The sequence below is a fragment of the Aotus nancymaae genome, unplaced genomic scaffold (assembly GCF_030222135.1).
Source record: "Aotus nancymaae isolate 86718 unplaced genomic scaffold, 86718_ANA_hifiasm-v0.15.2.pri h1tg000028l, whole genome shotgun sequence".
In the NCBI taxonomy this organism is placed as follows: Eukaryota; Metazoa; Chordata; class Mammalia; order Primates; family Aotidae; genus Aotus; species Aotus nancymaae.
In genome coordinates this window covers 25494311-25517908 of record NW_026988441.1, presented here as the reverse complement: position 1 = coordinate 25517908, position 23598 = coordinate 25494311, and the positions used below count along the sequence as shown (strand labels likewise).

The 23598-nt window shown below is 40.6% G+C and overlaps 2 protein-coding genes and 1 non-coding gene across 3 annotated transcripts in view; 1 reads left to right on the top strand and 2 right to left on the bottom strand.

Moving 5' to 3' along the window:
• LOC105710986 (zinc finger protein 93) overlaps positions 1-23598 on the bottom strand; it is a 491114-nt gene that overhangs the window by 221860 nt on the left and 245656 nt on the right. The window lies entirely within an intron of this gene.
• LOC105710984 (zinc finger protein 430-like) overlaps positions 1-23598 on the top strand; it is a 39172-nt gene that overhangs the window by 1796 nt on the left and 13778 nt on the right. Inside the window, 2 exon segments of the mRNA XM_064381571.1 lie at positions 17135-17261; positions 18247-18342. Of these exon segments, the coding sequence (XP_064237641.1) occupies positions 17135-17261; positions 18247-18342 (223 nt within the window).
• LOC135276843 (U6 spliceosomal RNA) lies at positions 22277-22383 on the bottom strand. The gene has a single exon (XR_010344401.1). It is a non-coding gene; the product is annotated as a U6 spliceosomal RNA (small nuclear RNA).

The following is a 23598-nucleotide window of genomic DNA, read 5'->3' as shown; positions in this document are numbered from 1 at the left end:
AAATGGCACTTTTAATTAGATTGGTTATCTGTTTGTAAATATTTCCCATGCGAAGACATCAAAGAATAATCCCCTGACACTGTATTGTAGAAAATCTCTGTGGTCTTTTTTGTTTATCGTCTGTGGGCACAGAGATCTTATCAGAATGTTTTTAGGTCAAAGTTTTACTTTGGAAACTATGAAGTGGTATGTCCTCAGCTACCCTTCAGAGTTTTGTGTGGTTTATAGGAGAACCTGAGGTCTGGAGTATATCCTCTCAAGGAAGCAAATGGATGCCCTGGGGCTGAGAGGAATCTTCTGGTGTACTCTTTTTTTTTTTTTTTTTTTTGAGACAGAGTCTCACTCTGTCGCCAGGCACCAGACTGGAGTGCAGTGGCGCGATCTTGGTTCACTGCAACCTCTGCCTCCTAGGTTCAAGCAATTCTGCCTCAGCCTCCCGAGTAGCTGGGACTACAGGTGCACACCCAGCTAATTTTTGTATTTTTAGTAGAGACGGGGTTTCACCGTGTTGACCAGGATGGTCTCGATCTCTTGACCTCATGATCCACCCACCTCAGCCTCCCAAAGTGCTGGGATTACAAGCGTGAGCCACCTCGCCCGGCCCTTCTGGTGTACTCTTTGTATGAAAAGGTAAACCCTTGAGATGTTAAAATTGTCTTCACCCAACCCAGCTTTCATTTCTTGGAGACATATTGCTGATCAGCCAGTTGGATTCTGATATTGAAGGGAAAACAGAAATAATTTCTGCCCCCTGAATTCTCTAAGGGGGCAGAAAAATAGTAAAATAAAAATAGTGAAAGTAAAATAGTGGAAAAAAGTGAAACATTTGGGACAGATAAAATAGTATCCCAAAAGACAAAAAAAAAAAGAAAAGAAAAGAAAACACTGACCCCAGTGAGATGGTGTAAGAACTTGCAAAGTAAAATGGCCCTAGGGCAGCCACTGGGGCATGGTGCAGTGTCTCCTGAGTGGGTGGCTCCTGAGCACATAAGTGAGCAGGAGTGGGTGGAAGAATCTCTCAAGTGATTGAATGGCCTGACTTGAAACATGAGTCAGACACATCTGTTTTTTACCAGTACTGCCACTCCCTGGGTTTCTCACCTTGAAAAGATATGTTCAGTTATTTTAACCTCAGGTTTTTTGCTGTGAATTGTATTGTATTAGTAGGGCTTGAAAGGTTAGGAAGATATTTACAAAAGGCATAAAAGCGGTGGGTTTCAGAAAAATTAATATCTAATCATATATTCCATTCATTAAAAATTCTCTCTTCTCCCCTTTTTTTCCCTGGTGTGAGTTTAGGAATTTTCTCAGGTGTGTTTTTTATGGCTGGGTGATTTCAAACAGAATTCCAAGGCTCAACTTTTAGAATGCTACCAAGGAAATGAGTAGGGAAAATCTCTATTCCATTTTTGCTCTAGAAAATAAATACATTTCCACAAGAAAATGTGGTATAATTGGTGAGTTACATATATTCATGTAAACATCAGTTCCTCTTTCTGCAGGGTAAATTTGTGACAGTGAATATCTCTGTTCAAAGCCTGTTATCTTGATTTCTGAGTTTCATGCTAAATTTTATAAGATGAAACTTGGTACCACCTAGAAGTTTTCCCATATGACTAACTGTTTACTAAATGATTTTTAATGGAATTAATAAAATAATACTTATGTTAAAGAAATAGATACTTTTGCTTTTTTTTAATGGAGGTATAAATTGCAGACACCTTAAAATATCCTTCCCTTAATATGATGAAGAAAACCAAGGTCATTGAACACACTTATATGAACACTATGTTTGAATAATTTTGCTGGATTTTTTAAACACGTAGTTTCAAAAACCAAGTGAGTAACTCTAACATGGAAATTAAAGCTTGAGCCCAGTGACTCAGAGCTAAGGCTAATATTGAGCCTGCAAAAGGAGGTTATTAAAGGTCCTGTTAGTTTTTTCTGGAGAGCCTCTTCTGCAGATGTCCCAACCTGCTCACTCCACCCATGGAAGAAGCTTTTTTGCTGAGAGAAGCTAGAGTTCTGAAAAGCTGGGGGCCCACAGACAGATGCAGTTAAGGTTAAGATAAAAGGGGACTGAGAGGGTCTTACTGATGATGAAGTTATTATGGTTTTAAGACAGTTTCTAGACTTTGTAATATGTAACAAAGTTAGATTTATGTTAAAAATTTGAATTCTAAAGGAGTGTTGGAACAGGAGGAAATATCAACTATAAGATAGGTAAGGATTGCAAAGTTTAGGCAGATAAGGGAGGAACTAACAAGATTAGAAAGAAGGTGGCAGGGAAATGGTAAACAGAGGGTGATGTAGTCAGATTTTGGATTACAGAATGTTTTACCCTTAAGGCAGCATGTTCTTAGGAGGGACATAAAATGGAGTTGCATATTGGCTCAGATGGAGGGTAGCTCTAAGTTCAGAAGCCTGGGAAAAATTTTTTTTAGATCACTGAAGACAAATTCAGCTGATCTCTTTTAATGAGAAAAAGAAAATGTGCAGAGTTCTTACCGGAAAGGGATCACAATCCAAACTCCAAGAGAGGGTTCTTGGATTTTGCCCAAGAAAGAATTCAGGGTGAGTACAGAGTAAAGTAAAAGCAAGTTTATTAGAAAAGAGAAGGAATAAAAGAATGACTTACTCGGCCGGGCGCGGTGGCTCACGCCTGTAATCCCAGCACTTTGGGAGGCCGAGGCGGGTGGATCATGAGGTCAAGAGATCGAGACCATCCTGGTCAACATGGTGAAACCCCGTCTCTACTAAAAATACAAAAAATTAGCTGGGCATGGTGTCACATGCCTGTAATCCCAGCTACTCAGGAGGCTGAGGCAGGAAGAATTGCCCTGAACCCAGGAGGCGCAGGTTGCGGTGAGCCGAGATCGCGCCATTGCACTCCAGCCTGCATAACAAGAGCAAAACTCCGTCTCAAAAAAAAAAAAAAAAAGAATGGCTTACTCAATAGGCAGAGCAGCCCTGAGGGCTGCTGGTTGTCCATTTTTATAGTTATTTCTAGATTATATTCTAAACAAGGGATGGATTATTTATGTTTCCCCAATTAGACAATATAAAGTAATTTCCTGATATTTCCATGATGTCTCCTTAGCATCTGTAAACTGTCATGGCACTGGTGGCGGTATAGCAGTGAGGATGACTGGAGGTCACTCTCATCCCTTCTTGGTTTTGTGGGTTTTATCCACCTTCTTTACTGTAAGCTGTTTTATCAGCCAGGTTTTTATAACCTGTATCTTTTTTTTTTTGAGACGGAGTTTTGCTCTTGTTGCCCAGGCTGGAGTGCAATGGCATGATCTTGGCTCACTGCAACCTCCACCTCCCGGGTTCAAGCAATTCTCCTGCCTCAGGCTCCTGAGTAGCTGGGATTACATGCACATGTCACCACGCCCAGCTAATTTTTTCTATTTTTAGTAGAGATGGGGTTTCACTATGTTGGCCAGGCTGCAAAGTGCTGGGATTACAGGCATGAGCCACCATACCCAACCATAACCTGTATTTTGTGCTGAACTCTTATCTCATTCTGTGACTTAGAATGCCTAGCCATCGGGCAGTGCAGCCCAGTAGGCCTCAGCCTCATCTTACCCAGCCCCTATTAAAAATGGATTTGCCCTGATTCAGTACGCCTCTGACGTTTACGTCCCGCCCCTTTTTTTTCAGAGACGGAGAGGGGTCTCTAACTTTCTAAATCTTAGTAAGAACTATAACCTTCCTTAGCTGGGCCTTGAATCCAAGTTCAGTCAAGCATCCTTGCCTTTTATTAAGAGGAGCCTTGCCCGGACATGGTGACTCATGCCTGTAATCCCAGCACTTTGGGAGGCTGAAGCAAGCAGATCACAAGGTCAGGAGTTTGAGACCAGCCTGGCCAACATGGTGAAACACCGTCACTACTAAAACTACCAAATTAGCTGGATGTGGTGGCGCATGCAGGTAATCCCAGTTGCTCGGGAGGCAGAGGCAGGAGAATCGCTTAAACCTGGGAGGCAGAGGTCGCAGTGAGCCAAGATTGCACCATTGCACTCCAGCCTAGGTGACAGGGCAAGACTCTGTCTCAAAACAACAACAACAACAAAAAAAAACAAAAAGAATGGCCGGGCGCGGTGGCTCAAGCCTGTAATCCCAGCACTTTGGGAGGCCGAGGCGGGTGGATCACGAGGTCAAGAGATCGAGACCATCCTGGTCAACATTGTGAAACCCCGTCTCTACTAAAAATACAAAAAATTAGCTGGGCATGGTGGCGCACGCCTGTAATCCCAGCTACTCAGGAGGCTGAGGCAGGAGAATTGCCTGAACCCAGGAGGCGGAGGTTGCGGTGAGCCGAGATCGCGCCATTGCACTCCAGCCTGGGTAACAAGAGCGAAACTCCGTCTCAAAAAAAAAAAAAAAAAAAAAAATAGGAGCCATTAACCCACTCTGTCTTAGGAGAGACTCTAACACTCCTAAGTTTGACCTCTAACCATATTCTATCCTTTATTCAGATATGTACCCCACTTACCCAGAGTCAGCCAACTGGTACACACAGATGATTTTCCCTTGGGTCAGGGATCTCTTCAGTACAGTCTCTTTGTAGTTGCCAGGAAGATGTTATCAGAAGTTCTGATCCAGACCTCAAGAGAGCGTTCTTGGATTTCACCTAAGAAAGAATTCAGAGTGAGCCCATGGAGTAAAGTGAAAGCAAGTTTATTAAGAAAGTAAAGGAGTAAAAGAATGGCTTGCTCCATAGGCTGGTTGCCCATTTTTATGGATATTCCTTAATTATATGCTAATCAAGGGATGGATTATTTATGCCTCTGTTTTTTAGATCATAATAGTGTAACTTTCTGAGGTGGCCATGGCATTTGTAAACTGTCATGACACTGGTGGGACTGTAGCAATGAGGATGACCAGAGGTCACGCTCATCACTGGTTTTGGTGGGTTTTATCTGGCTTGTTTATTACAGCCTGTTTTTTCTTTTTCTTTCTTTTTTTTTGAGATGGAGTCTCACTCTGTTGCCCAGGCTGGAGTGCAGTGGTTCAATCTTGGCTCACTGCACCCTCCGCTTCCCAGGTTCAAGCACTTCTCCTGTCTCTGCCTCCCCAGTAGCTAGAATACAGGCATGTGCCACCACACCTGGCTAATTTTTGTATTTTTCTTAGAGATGGAGTTTCACAATGTTGGCCAGACTTGTCTTGAACTCCTGACCTCAGGTGATCCACCTGCCTTGGCCTTCCTAAGTGCTGGGATTACAAGTGTGAGCCACTGTGCCTGGCTGGGATTCTCCAATTTTAAATAGTAGTTCAGATGCATAGTTGGGGTTTGTGACTGGCATCTGCAGTGAGGACAATGTTGTGAGACTGAGCCTTGAATCAGGGTCTGTGCTGACTCTGGGTTGGTGTCAGAATTGAAATGTTAGACAATGAGTTAGTGTTGGAGGATTGTTTGGTGTACTTCTAACTCTACAGATACTGTACCAGAAGAAGGACATCACAGAGGCCTGGCCTGGAATGGAACTCTGGGTGTCTGGGAATGGGAGACTCTGCTCTCCTGTACACTGCTCATTGTGATTCCAGGTCTTCTTCCAGGGTGACAGAGGACTAAAAACTCAGAGAAAAAGAGCACTGATGACAGACCCCCTTTTCTTGCAGCTGCCACCGCAGGATTCCCACCCACTCACAAACACACCCACTAGACATTGACATTTCCACACTCCTCCTAGGACTAGGCACCACCCTCAGGAACTTCACCACAGCAGTTTTGATCCTAGTGTTTCTTGCCAAAATCCCACAAAAAGTGTCTACAAGTCTCCTCACATATCCCCACTCCCAGGCACTGAATCTGCAGGAGGAACCTGTTTTCTCCACCAACCTAGGGTTCTGGACCTCCTGTTCATAATCTCATCTGCCTGTATGGATACAGAAAGAAATCGGAGTACAGCCCCACCTGGGCCACTATCTGTATAACAAACAGTTTCTTCCACCTACATTGCACTCTTCTCCACCCATGGATCTTTTTTCCTTTTAACTTTTCTTTTTGGTTTGGGCTTACACATACAGGTTTGTTATATAGGTAAAATTGTGTCATGGGGGTTTGGTGCAGATTATTTTGTCTTTGAGGTACTAAACCTAGCAACGAACAGGTATTTTTTTAATCCTCTTTTTCCTTTCATCTTCCACCCTCAGCTAGGCTTCAGTGACTGTTGTGTCCATGTGTTCTTATTTCTTAGCTCTTACTTATAAATGAGGGCATGCATTTAGTTTTCTGTTTCTGCATTCGTTTTCTAAAGATAATGGTCTCCAGCTTCATCCATGTTGCTGCAAAGAATATCATCTGATTTTTGTTTTTATGGCCACATAGTCTTCCATAATATGTATGTACCATATTTTGTTTTTATTAAATCTTTTATTTAATTAATTTATTTCTTGGGAGACAATGTCTCACTCTGTCATACAGACTAGAATGCAGTGGTGCAATCTTGGCTCACTTCAGCCTCAACCTCCCAGGCTCAAGGAATCCTCCTACCTCAGCCTCTTAAGTAACTGGGACTACAGGCATGCAGCACCACACCAGACTAATTTTTCTTTTTCTGTTTTCTGTAGAGATAGGGTTTTGCCATGTTGCCTAGGCTGGTCTTAAGCTCTTGAGCTCAGCCCATCACCTGTCTCAGCCTTTCAAAGTGCTGGGATTAAAAGTATGAGGCACCTTGCTTGACTATACCATGTTGTTTTAATCTAGGCTACCATTGATACGCATTTAGGCTTATTCTGTGTCTGTTATTGTGGACAGTGCTGCAGTGAACATGCATGCGTTTGTGTCTTTATGGTAGAATAATATATATTTCTTTGGGTATAGATCCAATTAGGAGGTTGCTGGGTCAAATGGTAATTCTGCTTTTAGTTCTATAAGGAATCACCACACTGATTTTCACCGTGGTTGAACTAATTTACACTCCCGCCAGCAGTATCTCTTATTGACTTTTTTTTTTGTTTTTTTTTGAGACAGAGTCTCACTCTTGTCACTCAGGCTGGAGTGCAGTGGCACAATCTCGGCTCACTGCAACCTTCGCCACGTGGGTTTAAGCGATTTTTGTGCCTCAACTACAGATGTGCACCACCACACCTGGCTAATTCTTGTATTTTTAGTTGAGATGGGGTTTTGTCATGTTGGCCAGGCTGCTCTTAAACTCCTGACAAATGATTTCCCTGTCTCAGCCTTCCAAAGTGCTGGAATTACAGGCATGAGTCACTGTCCCCGGCTTGTTATTTAATTTTTAGCAACAGCCATTCTGGCTGGTGTGAGATGGTATCTCACTGTAGTTTTTTTTCTTTCTTTTTTTGCATTTCTATAGTGGTTAGTGATGAGTATTTTTTAATACTCATGTGTGTCTTCTTTTGAAAAGCATCTGTTGATGATTTTGCCTACTTTTTTTTTTTTTTTTCGCTCTTGTTACCCAGGCTAGAGTGCAATGGTGCAATCTCAGCTCACCTTGGGTTCAAGCAATTCTCCTGCCTTAGCCTACTGAGTAGCTGGGAGTACAGGCATACACCACCATGCCTGGCTAATTTTGTATTTTTAGTAGAGATGAGGTTTCTCCATGTTGGCCAGGATGGTCTTAAACTCCCAACCTCAAGTGATCTGTCCGACTTGGCCTCCCAAAGTGCTGGGATCACAGTTATGAGTCACTGTGCCCGGCGTTTTTTTTTTTGTTTTGTTTTTAAATCATTTTAACTTTTAAAATTATTAAATTTTAAATGACTTGCGCCTGTGATACTAGCACTTTGGGAGGCCGAGGTGGGCGGATCACCTGATGTCAGGAGTTCGAGACCAGCCTGGCCAACATAGTGAAACCCCATCTCTACTAAAAATATAAAAAATTAGCCAGGCATGGTGGCAGGCGCCTGTAATCTCAGCTACTCAGGAGGCTAAGGCAGGAGAATTGCTTGAACTCTAGAGACAGAGGTTGCGGTGAGCCGAGATTACGCCATTACATGCCAGTCTGAGCAACAAAGTGAGACTTCGTCTCAAAATAATAATAATAATAATTTTAAGTTTTGCATTTAAGTCTTTAATTCATCTTGAATTGATTTTTATATATGGTGTAGGGAAGACCAGTTTCAATCTACATAGTGCTAGCTAGTTATTCCAGCACCATTAAGTAGGGAATTTTTCCCACATTTCTCTTGTTAGCTTTTTGAAAGATCAGATGGGTGGAGGTGTGTGGCATTATGTCTGGGCTCTCTATTTTTTTGCATTGGTCTATGAGTCTGTTTTTTTGTACCAATACTGTGCTGTTTTGGTTATTGTAGCCCTGTAGTATGCTTTTAAGCGGGGTAATATAATACCTCCAGCTTTGTATTTTTGTCTAAACTTGCCGTGTCTATTCAGGTTCATTTTGGTTCCATATAAATTTTAAAATAGTTCTGTTAGGAATGTTTTTGGTAGTTTGATAAAAATAGTATTAGGTTGGTAAACTTCTTTGGGCAGTTTGACCATTTTAATATTAATTTTTTTCTATCCATGGGCATAAAATGGTTTTCCTTTTGTTTGTGTAATCTGTGACTTTTTGTTTTTGTTTTTGTTTGAGATGGAGTCTCGCTCTGTCATCCAGGCTGAAATGCAGTGGCGCAATCTTGGCTCACTGCAGCCTCTGCCTCCTGGGTTCAAGTGATTCTTCTGCCTCAGCCTCCTGAGTAGCTGGGATAACAGGCGCAAACCACCACGGTCGGCTCATTTTTGTGTTTTTAGTAGAGAAGGGGTTTTACCATGTTGGTCAGGCTGGTCTTGAACTCCTGACCTTGTGATCCACCCGCCTCAGCCTCCCAAAGTGCTGGGATTACAGGCGTGAGCCACAGCGCCCAGCCTGTTTTTTTGTTTTTTGCTTTTTTTCTGAGACAGTCTCGCTCTGTCTCCAGGTTGGAGTGCAGTGGTACAATATGGGCCCACTGCCACCTCTGCCTCCCAGGTTCAAGCGATTCTCCTGCCTCAGCTTCCGGAGTAGCTGGGACCACAAGTGCCCACCACCACTCCCAGCTTATTTTTGTTTCACCATGTTGAAACAATGGGGTTTCACCATGTTGGTCAGGATGAACTTGATCTCCTGACCTCATGATTCTCGCACCTCGGCCTCCAAAAATGCTGGGATTACAGGCGTGAGCCACCGTGCCCAGACGTAATCTCTGACTTCTTTAAGTAGTGTTTTGTCATTCTTGTCATAGAGGTCTTTCTCCCTTATGGTTAGCTGTATTCCTAAATAGTCTATTCTTTTTCTGGCAGTTGTGAATGGGATTATGTGTTGTGGTCCGTGAGATCGGCACGTCTGCCGGGGGTCTCTTGACCAGCAAGAGGGTCCCAATACCTGGAAGAGAGAGTGCGCAGAAGAAAAGAACGACAGGAAAGTTTTGGGGTCTGGAGGGCTGACGAGGATTGCCCAAGTCAGCAATTTATTTTGTGCACAGGGTCTCATTATATACCCTTTAGCCTGCAGTGGCTGACATCAGGTTACTTAGTGAGGTAACTACAACAAAGGAGAAGAGAAAATCACAACATTACAAGCCTAGGGTTCAAGTTAAAACTAGTAAAAGGAGAAGCATAGAATCGACTGTCATAAAGATTGATGAAGAAGTCATAAAACAAACAGGTGACCTTTTCTACTTATCCGATAATCAGAAACACAGAAACAAGATCAATTTTACAATGGTCAAACCAAGGTATAAATCTTAGAGGTAACAATTTCAAATGTCATATGAATAGTCACAAGCTTCAGTGAGTACCTGGTAACGGAGTCATAAAACAAGCCCAGAGCAGAAACTTCAAGAAATAGCATGTGCAGTGAAACCACACAGCCTTCACCCAGCCAAGCTGTTAGATCAGTGAACCAGAAAACTTCTGCAAAATCAAGCTTCTTGCACTTCCTTCTTTCCCTTAGCTCGACTGCGTCCAGGAGGGGAGAAATGTGTCTGGGCTCAAACTCCATTATGGCGGAGACACTTAGGGGTCTCTACGCTGGAGCGATCCCCACAATTATGGTTCTGATTTGGCTTTTGGCTTGGATGTTGTTGATGTACAGAGATGCTACTGACTTTTGTACATGTACTTTGTAGCCTAAAACTTTGCTAAAGTTGTCTATCAGTTTAAAGAGCTTTCCTGCTGAGACTATAGGGTTTTGAAGATACAGAATCATGTAATCTGCACACAGGATTAGTTAGACTTCCTGTCTTCCTGTTTGGATGCCTTTGATTTCCATCTCTTCTCTGATTGATCTGGCCAGGACCTCCAATTCCATTTTGAATAGGAGTTTCGAGACAAGGAATTCTTATCTTGTGCCAGTTTTCAAGGAGGAATGCTTCCAGCTTGTATCCATTCAGTATGTTGGCTGTAAGTTTGTCATAGACGTCTCATTATTTGGAAGTATGTACCTTCAATGCCTAGTTTGTTGAGGGTTTTAAATGTGAAAAACGTTAAATTTATTGAAAGTGTTTTTAGCATCTATTGAGACAATCTTTTGGTATTTGTTATTAGTTCTGTTTATGTGATGAATAATATTTGTTAATTGTATGTGGAACCAACCTTGCATCCCAGAAATGCAGCCTATTTGATTGTAGTGGATTAGCTTTTTAATGTTCTCCTGAATTCAGTTTGCCAGTATTTTGTTGAGGATATTTTCAGTGTTCATCAAGGCTATTGGCCTGAAGTTTTCTATCTTTTGTTTGATCTGTGCCAGGTTTTCGTGTCAGAATGAGGCTATTCTTATATAATAAGTTGAAAATAAGTCTCTTTTTTTCAATATTTTGAAATATTTTTAGTAGAAGTGGAACCATCTCTTTTTTGTACATCTGATAGGCTTCAGCTAGGAATTTGTCTGGTTCTTTGGTTTTTATTTTATTACTCATTCAATTTTGGAGCTGTTATTGGTCTATCCAGGGATGCAGTTTCTTATTTGTTTAGTCTTTGGAAAATGTATCTTTGTTCCCAGGTTACAATTCTCAAGCTTGGCCCAAATAAACTCTCTACTTATATTCATGTTGCTTCAGCTTTTTCCTTTTAGGTAGTCATATCACTTAGAATAAGCTAGAGCAGCCTCTATGAGGGGATCTCTCCTTTGATTGTACTCCACTTGCTGTAACACCCAAGAATGCAGAGTGAGGTTGATCTCACCTAGAATCTGCACATAAGATCTGGCCTCTTCCTGGGATTTATAGGACAGGGCCAGACTTTAGATTGAGAACGTACAGAAAAGCAACAGGAGGCATTTTCTGCCTTGTGAGATGTCAACGTAGCCATCTGAAACCCCCCTTTAGAGAGGGTGGTTCTTTAAGCTTTTCAGATCTTGTTCAGTGATTTGCCACCGTCATGTGAGAGGTTCCAGGTATAAATAGAATCTGATGACTGAATCTGTAAGTGTAAACAAACATTTTAAGAGTGAGATATCAAATCATAAAGTATCCATAGCCATGATCAAAACTATAACTACCTGTAAAATGTGATACTGGAGTAGAGTATTTTTGTCCTTCCCCTTATCTGAAAGCGAGCAAACTGGGACACGTGATCAGTTCTAGAGCCCCACTAGGTCATTTTCTATTTAGAATCGGCCTGAATCTCTCCAGCCTGGCTTATCATTGGGCCATCAGCCCAGGGTCACTAAGAACCCTCTCACAATCACTTAGGTGTCTTTGAGACATTTGAGGATGTTTAGGGCAGAATTGTGTCAGGCTGACAAGAGTGATTAATTCTGCTTCTGTCTTGGTGTAAGAAAAATGAGTCGTCCTGTGTGTGTTTTTTTTTTTTTTTTCTCCCATCATACAAGAGATAGCTTTAGTTGGTACCCAGATGAGAGTTTCTCAAGTTTCCTAGTACTCGGGTGAAAGCAATAAGAGGCGTGGTGACTCAAACAGACAAACTAATTGTTTTCATTTTATATGGTCATTCAAAGAACAGATGAAGCAGTCATGGTCCCTACTATCCAGGAACGTTTTGTCTAGACTAACAACTGCATACATGGTTGAATTAAGCATCATATGGTTGATACAATGAATAGATGTGTTCAAAAAAATTTGTGCCACTTTTCCACGTTGTTGCTTCTGATATCATCACCTGAATGGATATTTATGGACTGAAGATTTGTTATTGTTTGTGTTTCTTTTACTTTGCTGAGTATATTTATCTTCTAGTATAATTATTCTAAAGAACTTTAAGAGATTTGTTTAAATTGCTTATTAGTATATGTTATAAAATTGACAGGGGAGTGGTAAAAATAGATTAAAGTTACATAAGCTCTGAGATTTAAGTTTCTCTTAAGTAAGCTTAGGAAAAACAGAACTGGAAATATCTTAGTGGCATAGAGAACAGAATTCTACATAGGGTCTTCTCCCCACCCAAATTCTGTTCAGATTCACCCTTTTTAGAGGCCTTATTTAGGTCTGGCCCTACTCTAGAGACTTACCTCACAAAACTGATTTATAAAAATCAGAGTTTTGGCTGGGTGTGGTGGTCACACCTGTAATCCCAGCATTGGCGGGCCGAGGCAGGCCAATCATGAAGTCGGGAGTTTGAGACCAGCCTGACCAACATGATGAAACCCTGTCTCTACTAAAAATACAAAAATTAGCTGGGCATGGTGGCACATGCCTGTAATTCCAGCTACTCAGGAGGCTGAGGCAGGAGAGTCACTTGAACCCGGGAGGTGGAGGTTGCAGTGAGCTGAAATTGCACCACTGTATTCCAGCCTGGGTGACAAAGTGAGACTCCAGCTCAAAAAAAAAAAAAAATTAGAGTTTTGTCTGGTGAATCCTGCTGCCTTTCTAGAGCTGGTGCTCAGAATTTTCTGAAACCCAAAAACAGGTAAATGAGAGAAATAAACTATATGTTTTAGGATCTTAAGTTTTAAATTTTGTATTAAAACCAGTGCATCAATGTCAGAGAAACAAGAAGAAATAGAAATGCCAGACTTTTTATCTACATCCTTGGAATTATTGAACACTTAGTATCGGCTTCCGGGGTGTTATTAGGATGAAATCACATAATGTGTTATTCCTAGCACAGTGCTCTGTAACATACTCTTGAGCACACAGTACCTGCTTAATAAACACTGCATTAGTACATATGTGCATGTTATTTTCCAAATGCAGACTTATTCAGACATTGCTGCCTTCTGTTTGTTCTATAAACTTTAAAGAGCCAGCAAAGAATATAAAACTTTAGGATTTCGACAAGAGATTGGTTGTCTTCATTTGTACCACAAATATTTGTGTTGTGACAGGAGTGCTGAGTGTAAGGGACTCTGTGCTGTGCCTGCTTTCTTTATCTGATACTAATAATGAGCCTAGGGGAGCAACATCAGCATTGACAGGGAACTTGTTTGAAATACCCATTTATGGACCCTTTTCAAACTTGCAGATTCACATTACATAGAGTGGGGCTAAAATTACCAAGTGATTTTTAAGCTCATTAAAGTGTGAAGAGACAATGTTTAGCTAAGTGGTTATCAGCCCAGTCTTGTTTTTTGTTTTGTTTTGTCTTTTTTTTTTTTTTTGAATGGAGTCTAACTCTGTCGCCCAGGCTGGAGTTCAGTGGCACCATCTCAGCTCACTGCAACCTCTGCCTTGTGGGTTCAAGTGATTCTCCTGCCTCAGCCTCCCGAGTAGCTGGGATTACAGGCACCTGCCACCACACCCAGCTAATTTTTGTATTTTTAGCAGCGATGGGTTTCACTGTGTTGGCCAGGCTGGTCTGGAACTCCTGATCTCATGATCTGCCCACCTTGACCTCGTGCTGGGATTACAAACTGAGACACTGTGCCAGTGCCCAGCCTGGTTTTTTTTTTTTTTTTTTTTTTTGAGACAGAATCTCATTCTGTTGCCCAGTCTGGAGTACAATGGCATAATCTCGGCTCATTGCAACCTCCGCCTCCCAGGTTCAAGCCACTCTCATGCCTCAGCCTCTCGAGTAGCTGGGACTACAGGTGCATACTACCCTCCCCGGCTAATTTTTTGTATTTTAGTAGAGACAGGGTTTCAACTGTCTGATCCCAAACTCCTAAGGTCAGGCAGTCCTCCTGCCTCGGCCTTCCAAAGTGCTAGGATTACAGGTGTAAGCAACCACACCCGGCCAACTTTTGTATTTTTGGTAGAGCCAAGGTTTTACCATGTTGGCCAGGCTGGTCTTGAACTCCTGACCTCAGGTTTTCCACACACCTCAGCCTCCCAAAGTGCCAGGACTGCAGGTGTGAACAACCACACCTGGCCTCAGCTCTGATAAGGATTACATGGCCAATTTGTGGAAATCTCTGTACTTGTGCCCTTTCCACGGATTCTATTTATTGTTCTGGGTGGAAGGACGCATGTTGTTTTTTGAGACAGAGTCTCTCTGTCGCCCAGGCTGGAGTGCAGTGGCATGATCTTGGCTCACTGCAACCTCCGCCTCCTGGGCTTAAGTGATTCTTCTGCCTTAGCCTCTTGAGTAGCTAGGACTACAGGCACGAGCCACTATGCCTGGCTTTTTTTTTTTTTTTTTTTTTTTGTATTTTTAATAGAGACAGGGTTTTACTGTGTTAGCCAGGATGGTCTGGATCTCCTGATCTTGTGAACCGCCTGCCTCGGCCTCTCAAAGTGCTGGGATTACAGGTGTGAGCCAGCATGCCCAGCCCCCTGTATTAATGTAGTGCCTCGTGTGACTCTAAGGTGATACAAGAATCAAATATGAGGGCTTCAATATAGATTAATGAGAGCTAAGTGCCACCTTTGCATCAAAGAGTGGTCACAAGGCCTGTTCTGTTTGGGTTTGGTAGGATATATTCATAGAGCAGTTATTGTTCCTGAATCTTTTCTGTTCTAAATGACAGAAATGGGTGGACTTTTTCTGCAGGTCTAGGTTCCTCTGTTTGTGTGTGCAATGCTGGCAGAGAAATAGATGGTGCTGACATTTTTAAAGGAGTGTTCTCAAAATGCAAGTGTAACTTTACCAGATACTGTTATCTAAAAAGGATTTTCAGAAAAGGAAAAAGAAAAAATGGCTTTTTTTTTTTTTAGCTGAACATGTCTCAGGTCAAGAAGAGCTGTGTTCACTCTGCCTCCTGGAGTGCCATGCCTTTAGTACTTGCAAAGCTTTACTTCTGTACTTGTGTTTTTCTTCCCTAATGTGTTTAATTACATTAAAAAAATTTTTTTCTTTTTATTTCATTTTTTATTTTTATTTAATTTAATTTATTTATTTATTTATTTATTTTGAGACGGAGTTTCGTTCTTGTTACCCAGGCTGGAGTGCAATGGTGCAATCTCGGCTCACCGCAACCTCCGCCTCCTGGGTTCAGGCAATTCTCCTGCCTCAGCCTCCTGAGTAGCTGGGATTACAGGCACGCGCCACCATGCCCAGCTAAATTTTTGTATTTTTTAGTAGAGACGGGGTTTCACCATGTTGACCAGGATGGTCTCGATCTCTTGACCTCGTGATCCACCCACCTCGGCCTCCCAAAGTGCTGGGATTACAGGCGTGAGCCACCGTGCCCGGCCTTATTTTTATTTTTGAGACAGAGTCTCGCTCTGTCGCCAGGCGCCAGGCTGGAATGCAGTGGCGCAATCTCAGCTCACTGCAACCTCCACCTCCCAGGTTCAAGCAGTTCTCCTGCCTCAACCTTCCTAGTAGCTGGGACTACAGGTGCATGCCACCATGCCTAGCTAATTTTTATATTTTTTAGTAGAGATGGGGTTTCACCATGTTGGCCAGTATGGTCTTGATCTCCTGACCTTGTGTTCCGCCCGCCTCGGCCTCCCAAAGTGCTGGGATTACAGGCGTGAGCCACCGCACCCGGCCCTTTTTTCTTTTTAGATGGAGTTTCACTTTTGTTGCCCAGGCTGGAGTGCAATGGCACGATCTTGGCTCACCACAACCTCAGCCTCCCGGGTTCAAGTGATTCTCCTGCCTCAGCCTCCTGAGTAGCTAGTATTACAGGAATACGTCACCATGACCAGCTAATTTTGTATTTTTTTTTTTTGTAGAGATGGGTTTTCTCCATGTTGGTCAGGCTGGTCTCAAACTCCCAACCTCAGGTGATCCACCCGCCTTGGCCTCCCAAAGTGCTGGGATTATAGGCGTGAGCCACTGCACCCAGCCTAAAATCACTATTAAAAATAACAGAACCCATGTATGCACCTATGCAACAATCTTGCATGTTCTTCACATGTACCCCAAAACCTAAAATGCAATTTAAAAAAAAAATCAAAAAAAAAAAAAAAAAACCAGAACGTAGGAGATATCTGTGCCTTTGAATTTTGCATAAAACTGATGAATCTTTATGGTTAAATTCAGCCTATAATTTACTTTTTGAGGGGCAATATCTCAGGAATTATGCCGTGTTCTTATGTACATCAGCACATACTAAAAATTTGTTCTAGTGTGATTGATGTTAATAATTTACTTGGTTGCAGAGCTCTCTGACATCTTTTTTCACTAGAGTTAATTATTTTTCTCTTCATTATTAAGTATTTTTATGCAGCTAATGTGCATAAACCATTACATTTAATGTGGCACCTGCCCTTTCTTCTTAGGTTTTCTCTGCATATATCTGTCTTTGGAAAATGAAGGCTCTTATCTTTGTTTACAGGCCAGAAAAAAATTGGTAAAACAGGCTCTTCCATTTACTGGATATTTGACAAAATAGTTTTCTTAGGCCAAAAACACTGGAATAACTAGTGAACTTGTTAGAAATTCAGAAATTCAGACTTTATTCTGGATCTTCTAAATAAAAGAAATCTGCACAACAGGATCCCCAGTTTCTTGTTCACATGTAAAGTTGAGAGGTACCTTCTAACTCAACTGTCTATTTTCATCTGAAAAATATACACAACTCAAACTTTATGATGTAAATATAGCCCTCAAAAGTGTACATATTTTTGTTTATGCCCTTAATTTTATACTTTATCATCCAGAGAAGTATCATCTATACACCAGGGTTGTGGATTTTTTGCCATCCTCTTCTCTCAGAGTTAGAGAAAACATTAGATAATATTTCTGTGTTAAAAATTATTGGATAATTTCAATGATTTCTATAAGTCACAACCAATTCTCTTTACTTTCTCATTTCACTTTAATTCAAATAATAAATTCTGCCCATGGCTACTTGGTAAATATATGTGTCTGTGTGCTTGTTGTGTTTTTCAGGGGCCATTGACATTTAGGGATGTGGCCATAGAATTCTCTCTGGAGGAGTGGCAATGCCTGGACACTGCTCAGCAGGATTTGTATAGAAAAGTGATGTTAGAGAACTACAGAAACCTGGCGTTCTTGGGTGAGAATAACTTTCATACACAATTCCTAATATACCCTAAGGGTTTCATTTCTCTTTTTTTGTAGAATAATTTTTGGTAATTTATGCTTTGTGTAAATGAGTTTCTGATTCCTGTTTTTAAGAAAATCCTGAGGATTTGTCCACGTAGAAAAGAATTTTTTCAAAATGTGTTATCTTGACTTAAACTTTCCATATTCCTGGGCTGATCTGTATCCTTCACTCTAGATTAGTGGTAATGCCAGAAATTTAGTGGCATAAAATATTGTTTCCCATATCTTTTTTTTTTTTTTTTTTTAAATACAGGATCTTGGACTGTCTCCAGGCTGGAGTGCAGTAGTGCAATCTCGGCTCACTGCAACTTCTGCCTCCTGGGTTCAACTGATCCTGCCTCAGCCTCCCAAGTAGCTGAGACTACAGGTGCACGCCACCATGCCCAGCTAATTTTTTTTTTTTGAAATGGAGTCTTGCTCTGTCATCCAGGTTGGAGTGCAGTGGCACAATCTCAGCTCACTGCAACCTTGGCCTCCTGGGTTCAAGCAATTCTCTCCCTCAACCTTCCAAGTAGCTGGGATTACAGGCATCCGACACCAAGCCCGGCTAATTTTTTTGTATTTTTAGTAGAGAAGGGATTTCACCATGCTGGCCAGGCTGGTCTTGAACTCCAGACCTTAAGTGATCCACCTGCCTTGGCCTCCCAAAGTGTTGGGATTACAAGCATGAGCCACAGCGCCTGGCTGTCCATTTCTTAAAACCTATTTACCACCACCAATTTTTGAAATTGGTCTTTAAGTGAAATATTTAAGTGAAGTTAAGAACCTACAAATTTAAAATATTTTCTAAATACTTAGAAATTTTTGTCATAAATTTGTATTTTAGTATTAATTTTCTAGAATATTCTACATCCTCTTTAGTAAGCACAGTACCAGGTTGGTAACTGAAGAATATAAGAAAGATTCATGTTTTTTTTTTATTTTTAATAAAGCAGGTATTGCTGTTTCTAAGCCAGATCTGATCACCTGTCTGGAGCAAGGAAAAGAGCCCTGGAATATGAAGAGACATGAGATGGTAGATGAAACCCCAGGTAGGTGAGAGTGAACACAACAGATGACATGGATGAGATCTCCACACAAAAAGAAAGCCAATGCTGAAAATGTGACTTGGGAAGCTGTGTTCCAAAGCAAATATTTTCTGGAAAGCTTGAGTTTTTTAAATTTTACTCTCACATAGGGGCATCTTCTGTCTATGCTTTTAAATTCTTTAAGGATTCGACTTTCCCTTTGGTCATCTCCCTTCAAGTTTACCGTCAGAACCAAAGTCCTCTTCATGGCACACGAGACTGCACAATCTGGCTGCTTTTCCATTGTTTTGGGGGACACACAAATATCTGCATGATTTTGAGAAACTCTATGTTAAAACTTTTTCTTCTCCTTTTTTTTTTTTGAGACTGAATTTTTCTTTTGTTGCCCAGGCTGGAGTGCAATGGGCACAATTTCAGCTCACTGTAACCTCCACCTCCCAGGTTCAAGCAATTCTCCTGCTTCAGCCTCCCAAGTAGCTGGGAAACAGGCACCCACCACTACACCCAGCTAATGTTTTGTATTTTTAATAGAGACAGGGTTTCACCATGTTTGTTGGCCAGGCTGGTCTCGAACTCATGACCACAAGTGATCTCCCTGCCTTGGCCTCCCAAAGTGCTGGGATTACAGGTGTGAACCACCGTGCCCAGACAAACTATTTTCTTAGTTCTCTTTTTGCATCATGTCTGAAATATTCAAGGCTGGTGGTTTCTGTTCCATTGTTTGTTGTTGTTGCTATTTTTCTGCACATTCCATCCTGGTTTTATTAATATATTTTTGAAATATAGTTTCAAATTATAAAGTATGATGCCCCTCTTTGTTCTTTTTCCTCAAGATTGCTTTGGTTATTTGAAGTTTATTGTTGTTTCTTGTAAATTTTAGAGTAGTATTTTCCATTACTATGAAGAAAAATGGCACTGAAATTTTGAAAGGAAATTTAGTGACTCTATAGATTACTTTAGGTAATAGGGCACTTTAACAATATTTATGTTTTCAATCCATAGACATGAAATATTTTTAAATTTATTTGTGTCTTTTCTAATTTCTCTTATTGATAACTACATCTTTCATTGTAAAGATTTCTTACCTCCTTGGTTAAATTTGTTCTCAAAAATTTATTATTTTAATGCTATTTTAAATAAGATTGTGTTATTTCTCTATTAGATAGTTTGTTTTAAGTGTATAGAACAATAACTTATACTTGTGTGTTAATTTTATATTTTTCCTAATTTACTGGGTGTATTTATTAGTTTAGGCAAATTTAAATGTACTGTTTATGACTGTTTATGGTTTTTATATATAAGAACATATAATCCACAAACAGCAACTTTTTACTCATTTTTCTTTAATTTCTTTTTTTTCGTTTGTTTGAAACAGTTTCTTGTGGCACAGGCTGGAGTGCAATGGCATGATCTTGGTTCACTGCAACCTCCCACCTCCTGGGTTCAGGCAATTTTCCTGCCTCATTTTTTTGAGTAGCTGGGATTACGGGCACCTGCCACCACGCCCAGCTAATGTTTTTGTATTTTTAGTTGAGATGGCGTTTCACCATGTTGGCCATGCTGGTCTTGAACTCCTTACCTCAGGGGATCCACCCGCTTCGGCCTCCCAATGTGCTGGGATTACCGGTGTGAACCAACACGCCCAGCCTTGTCTTCCATTTCAGTGGCTTTTAAAAAATGTTTTTGATTTATTATTCTGCCACATACTTCCAGTGAGTGCTATGTTAAAATAGAAGCATTGACAATGGGCACAATACAGTTTTGCATTGGTGTGTGTAAATTTGAAGGAGAAAACAACTCCTCAAGGTTTTATAAACTGGTTTCAGGGCTGAGTGCCGTGACTCATGGCTGTAATCACAGCACTTTGGGATACTGAGGCGGGTGGATCACCAGGTCAGGAGTTCAAGACCAGCCTGGCCAACATGGTGAAACCCCGTCTCTACTAAAAATACAAAAATTATCCGGGCATGGTGATATGCACCTGTAATCCCAGTTACTTGTGAGGCTGAAGGAGGAGAATTGCTTTAGCCCCGGAGGTGGAGGCTGTAGTGAGCCAAGATTATGCCATTGCACTGCAGCCTGGACAGCAGAATGAGATTCTGTCTCAAAACAAACAAACAAACAAACAAACAAACTGGTTTTAGGATATAAAGATCTTTTTCTGTCATGTCTCCAGGGTCATAGAATGCTCTCTGAGCTTGCAGTGAAGAGGGGTTGTAGCTTTATCACAAGGCTGCTGGGTCTGCACTAGGGTCCACCTTTAGTTGGCTTGTTAACAGGGGCTTGGGGAGTTGTAATTTCCATTTTATTTTTGGACGGATTGAATATCCTTCAGGATTTTGATCTTAGAGCAGACAATAGGGCAGATTTCTGCAGTCAGGATCGTATATAATGGCCCTTATATCAGGATGTGAATGAATATGGCTTTTACTGAGTACCAGAGAGGATTTCCACAGGTCACCGTGTGGGTTTCTCTGTAGGCACAACTGGCCTTGAACTGTGGCTCATGGAGCTGGAACTGAGTCATTGAACTTTTTCAGGGACCACAGTAAAGGCCAAGGTCTGCAGGCCTGCCTGCATGGCTATAAATGGGTGTCTCCCTTCAGGCCTCTGAAAGGCCAGGATCACTCCCAGACTGTGACTTGGAGAAATTTGGGTTGGTTACAGAATAAGTTCTGAATTCTCAGTGGGAGCAAGTTGGGTGGGCCATTTGTTGGTTTGTAGCCAAGACCAGGGTTCTTGTAGTTTTTCAACTGAAGGAGGACCTGCCCTCTGAAAAGAACACTCTTCAATCTTGGGCTTTAGCAGAGTTTCACAAGTCCCGCCCTGGATCTCAGAGCTTTCTTACAGGCACTTATTTTGGAGATGAGGTTTTGCTTCATAACCCAGGCTGGTCTTGAAATCCTGGCCTGAAGCAGTTCTCCCACCTCAATGTACCATGTAGTTGTCATTACAGGTGTGAGCCAAGATGCCTGATTCTCTCATGAAGGCATTTTTGTCAGGGATAGCTAACAAATTTTCTTCCTTCAGAGAGGTTAAGCAAATAGAGAACTTTTCATTTTTTTTTTATACTTATTACTCTATAGGTTTTTACTTTCTGTTTTACATCTCAAACTTGTCTGTAATTCTAGATTCAGACATTTAGGGCAATATGGTAGAACTTACTTGTTATGCCTGAAGTAAATGACATAATCGGTAGGTACTCCTATTTATTAAAATGGTTACTTATAATTTAAGTTTGCTGCAGGCAAAAAGGAATTATAGGATTTTCATCCACTTTCTTCAGCCTGTATCTAAATGATAACATAGTTTATTGTCAAATATTTGTTTTATGTATCGGAGGATCTAACTATATTTTTGCAAAACGTTAAGTATTTTAATTTAAGGCTTTTTGTTTCTAAAGTTAGTTAGATTACATCAGTTTCATATTGTGTAAGAATATCATATTTCAAATATGAGAATTATTGCTAATTCCTTTTAAATATGTATTTATTAAAAGTTTCTTATTAGAATATTCTATTTATAATCATACTGCATATTCTCTGAAATTTTACTACCCCATGGTACATGGCGGTGATTCAAAATACCTGCCTTTCATGAGTACACAGAGTCAAATACTGTAGTTATACAAATTCTTTTTTAATGGTATATCAGTGTTGCATTGCAGATTTTATGAGTGAATGTGTCACTTATTGTTGTGCAGTTTCATACCACTGTTTTGTTAGTGTAGGTTTTTAACATATGTTTTTTTTGTTTTTGTGGGGTTTTTTTGTTTCTCTTATAGATTGTAATTTTAGACAGTTTGCAATTCTGTTTATCTCTTATAAATCAGCCATGTATCTGTCACTATTAGATATATATGTCTGTCTGTTTATCTATAAATACTACCCCATTGTTGGTTATGGCTTATCTTGTATATATTCTTTCTTAGCTAATTTCTTTTTTTTAATATGGCACGAATTTGCGTGTCATCCTTGCTCAGGGGCCATGCTAATCTTCTCTGTATTGTTCCAATTTTAGTATATGCGCTGCCAAAGCAAGCACTCTTAGCTAATTTTTAATGGTTGTTTTACCTAACCTAAGTGAGTAGCCATGGAAGTATTTTCCCCATGTCTTATTTTCACCATGTGTTTAATGATGATGTTTCTCCCACCTTTGTGTGAGAGAAACAATTTGTAATTAGAAAGTAATTTTTGAAAAGATTTATAAATCTATATTTTTTTCCATTTTTTTCTTTAGAAAAATTCTTGTAGAAACACATAACATACTATTTACCATCTTAAATCTATTTAAGGGTACATTTCAGGGCCAGACATGGTGGTGGCTCACCTCTATAATCCAGGATTATTTGAGCTCAAAAGTTTGAAACCAACCTAGGAAACATATGGAGATTCCCTCTCTACAAAATTTTAATAAAAACTAACCAGGCATGGTGGTATGCATCTGTGGTTCAGGCTACTTGTGAGATTGAGTAGGGAGGATTACTTGAGTCTTGGAATTTGAGGGTGAAGTACGCCAAAATTGTACCAGTGCACTTTAGCTTGGGTGACAGAGTGAGACCCTGTCTCAAAAAAAAAAAAAAAAAAAAAAAGCAGCTTTACATTTCAGGCATGTTAATTATATGCACATTGTTAGGCAAAAGACTTTTAGGTATTTTACATTTTGTGAAACTAAAACTCAATACCTATTAAATAACAACAACCCACTTTACCCTCTTTCTAGACCTTGAGAAACACCCTTCCACTTTCTGTTTTTATGAGTGTGACTAATTAAGATACCTCATATAAGTGGAATCATACTGTATCCATCATTTCATTACTGGCTTATTTTAGGTGACATAATATTCTCAAAGTTTATCTTAAAATATGACAAGATTTTCTTTCTTTTTTTCTCTTCTTTTTCTTTTGAGATGGGGTCTCTTGCTGTTGCCCAAGCTGGAGTGCAATGGCATGATTTCAGCTCACTGTAACCTCCACCTCCCAAGTTCAAGCACTTATTGTCAGCCCCCTGAGTAGCTGAGATTTCAGGCAACAACCACCATGCCCAGCTAATTTTTGTATTTTTAGTAGAGATAGGATTTCACCATGTTGGCCAGGCTGGTCTCGGACTCCTGACCTCAGATGATCAGTTTTACTTTTGCTTTTTTTTTTTTTTTTTCGAGACAGAGTCTTGCTCTGTCATCCACGCTGGAGTAAAAATGGCCATGCTGCCAAAAGTAATTCAGTTCTTATCCCAGTAAACTGTTCCTGATATCTCTCA